The sequence below is a fragment of the Acanthisitta chloris genome, unplaced genomic scaffold (assembly GCF_000695815.1).
Source record: "Acanthisitta chloris isolate BGI_N310 unplaced genomic scaffold, ASM69581v1 scaffold10989, whole genome shotgun sequence".
Taxonomy (NCBI): domain Eukaryota; kingdom Metazoa; phylum Chordata; class Aves; order Passeriformes; family Acanthisittidae; genus Acanthisitta; species Acanthisitta chloris.
The window spans coordinates 1-2759 of NW_008690834.1; the positions used below are offsets into that span (position 1 = coordinate 1).

The 2759-nt window shown below is 57.8% G+C and overlaps 1 protein-coding gene across 1 annotated transcript; it reads right to left on the minus strand.

Moving 5' to 3' along the window:
• Nucleotides 1-355: 355 nt before the first annotated feature.
• LOC103809168 (tripartite motif-containing protein 7-like) lies at nt 356-2384 on the minus strand (the record flags this gene model as incomplete). The annotated part of the gene is made up of 4 exons (XM_009081984.1): nt 356-882; nt 1184-1216; nt 2165-2280; nt 2362-2384. Coding segments are annotated over 4 exons (699 nt in total), but the record flags the coding sequence as incomplete, so codon positions are not given.
• Between the last annotated feature and the right edge of the window lie 375 nt (nt 2385-2759).

The following is a 2759-nucleotide window of genomic DNA, read 5'->3' on the forward strand; positions in this document are numbered from 1 at the left end:
TAGAGGTGACCTGCAAAGCAGCTGTGTGACAACTTGGGGTGGTTTGGGGGGACACAACCCTCCACCCCACGCAGGGCGGTGGGCACAAAGCTTTGGCTCCGGCTCCAGGAGGGAATGGGATAACTTCTCCCCGTTCCACGGAGCTCCAACTCCACCCAAAACACACCACCGGGCGGGGAAGGACCTCACCCTCCATCCCCACCGACCAAGCGACCAACAGCCCCAAGGAAGAAGGTTCCGAGGTGGGAAGAACACTCCGAACTCGTCAACAGGAAAGATTCCCGCCCGGAGCGGCCGACGGGGAAGCCAAGGAGCAGAGGGGCCCAGGGGGTTGGGACACACACATGTTCAGCGGTCAGTTGCACAGGGAGAGCGAGGACCCCACGTAGAAGAGCCAGAAGAAGGGGAAGATGCGCTCGGAGAAGGCGGCGGTGAAGGTGAAGATGGGCGCCATGTTGTCGGCGTTGTAGAAGGCGACCCAACCGCCCTCGTAGTCCAAGTAGACCCCGATTTTCCGCGGCCGCTCGCACAGCGACAGCGGCGTCTCCGGCGAGGTGAACGCTTGGTACTGATCCCAATTTTTACCCTTCCAGTTGAGCCCCACCGCCCAAATCCCTTCTTCGGGGGCGAAGTCGACCTTCTCCTTGCGCCGCACGGACTCGCGCGCGGCTCCCAGCCCCCAACTCTCGCCGTCGCCCACCTCCACCTCCCAGTAGTGGCGTCCCGCGGCGAAGCCCTCGGCGGCCAAGACGCAGAAGGCGTAGTCGAAACGCTTGGGGTGCGCCGGCAGCTCCTGGGGGGCCCCGCGGAGTCGGACGCTGCGTTTGTCCTCCGAGAGGACCAGGTACGGGTTGGCCGTGTCGGGATCCAGAGAGAGGTCACCTGGGATGAGGAGAGGAACGGGAAGGGTGAGGGGTGGGCACGGGGTTTGGGATCTCAGAGATGTTGGGGGGTCAACGGTGAGGGGAACGACGCGTAGTCTGTGCCCTCGGTGATGGGGGGGACACAGGTGAAGGTCTAGGTGGGACTGGAATGGTGTCTGTGCCCCCAACTGATGGAGATGACACAGGTGAGTCACGTACAGAAGCTTCAGGTGCTCCCAGGGGACCTGATCCTTGGACACTCCCAGGTTTTCCCTGGGAAAAGGAGGGTGAGAGCCCTCAATCCCAAGACCCTCACTCACCTGTGTCGTTCTCCAGCTCGAAGCGAAGGTTCTCTGTGGGGACAGAAGGAAGGTCTCAGTTCCATCAATTGCCCTTCCAGTAGGTCCCAGTCCCATCACTGCCCCTCCAGTAGGTCTCAGTTCCATCAATTGCCCTTCCAGTAGGTCCCAGTCCCATCACTGCCCCTCCAGTAGGTCTCAGTTCCATCAATTGCCCTTCCAGTAGGTCCCAGTCCCATCACTGCCCCTCCAGTAGGTCTCAGTTCCATCAATTGCCCTTCCTCCAGGGGGGATGGAGCCCCTGGAGCTGCCCGGGCTCGGAGCTGGCCTGGGGCAGTAGGGAGACGCCGGGAGGACACTGGGCAGGATCCAGGTGCACCCCACGGTCGGAGTGGGCCCGGGAGGGGATGAGGATACCTCACCCTGCGGAGGCTCCGGCTGCCAAAAACACCTGGGGCAGGCAAAGGGGGCCAATCCCAGTTTTTCTGCCACATCCCACAGTTCCATCACTGCCCCTCCAGTAGGTCCCAGTTCCAAATCCTAGATTTTCCAGCCAAATTCTGGGGAGGAAATCCCAGTTTTCCCACCAAATCCCCGTGGGGAAATCCCAGTTCTCCCACCCAAATCCCATCTTTCCCTCAATCCCAGCCAGTGCCACACAAGGGCAACTCCTCCAACTTCCACAGCCTAAGGATGCCCAAATCCCTGTCAGGAATCTCCCAATAAAGCCTTATTTTGGAATAAAACTGGGAATTTGTGCTGAGTTTCCATGGCAAATGAGGCAGAAAAGTACCAAATTAAGAAGCTCTTTTAAGGAATTTTTTTGGTGTTTTTTTTTTTTTTTGCACAGCAACTTTTATTTCCCTCGGGAAGTTTGGGGGGTCCCGGGGGAGTCTGGGGGGGATAGGGGGAATTTGGAGGGGCTAAGGGGGATGAGCTCAGAGCATTCCCACCCCAGCCTGCCCTGCTGGAATTCCAGCTGGGATTTTTCCAGGGGCTCACCCTTGAATTCCAGCAGCACTTCCTTCAGCACGGCACTCTTCTGGGAAAAGCTCTTCAGCTTCTTTTCCAGCTCTGAAAATCCAGGCTCAGGCTTGAGGAACATCCAGCTCTCCAGGCTGAGGGGAAACTGGGAGTCAGGGATCTTGGGAAAGGAGCAAACCCCTCCAAAAAATCCTGCGGAACACCAGTTCACTCACCTGCTGCCAGCTGGGACAACATCCTGGGAAGAGGGAGGAAAAAAGGAAACAAACAGGAATTTGTTAGGATCAGCCTTTTTCCTACCTCAGACATCCCAAATTCCTCCCCAGAGCCAGGCAGGATTCCAGAGAGGGGTTTTTGTCTCCCAGAAATGGGAATTTTTCCCCAAAATAAGTAAGAATTTTTATCCCTACAGATGGGATCTCAACCCTGAGCTCTCCAGGGTTTCACATCTGCTGGAGATTAATTCCCAGGCTCTGGGAACATGGACCAGGTGTCTCACCTGCCCAGGTTAGCTCCCTATCCCATCATCCCAGACCTGGGGACATGTCCCAGGTGTCTCACCTGCCCAGACTGACTCCCTGTCCCATGGGGACATGTCCCAGGTGTCTCACCT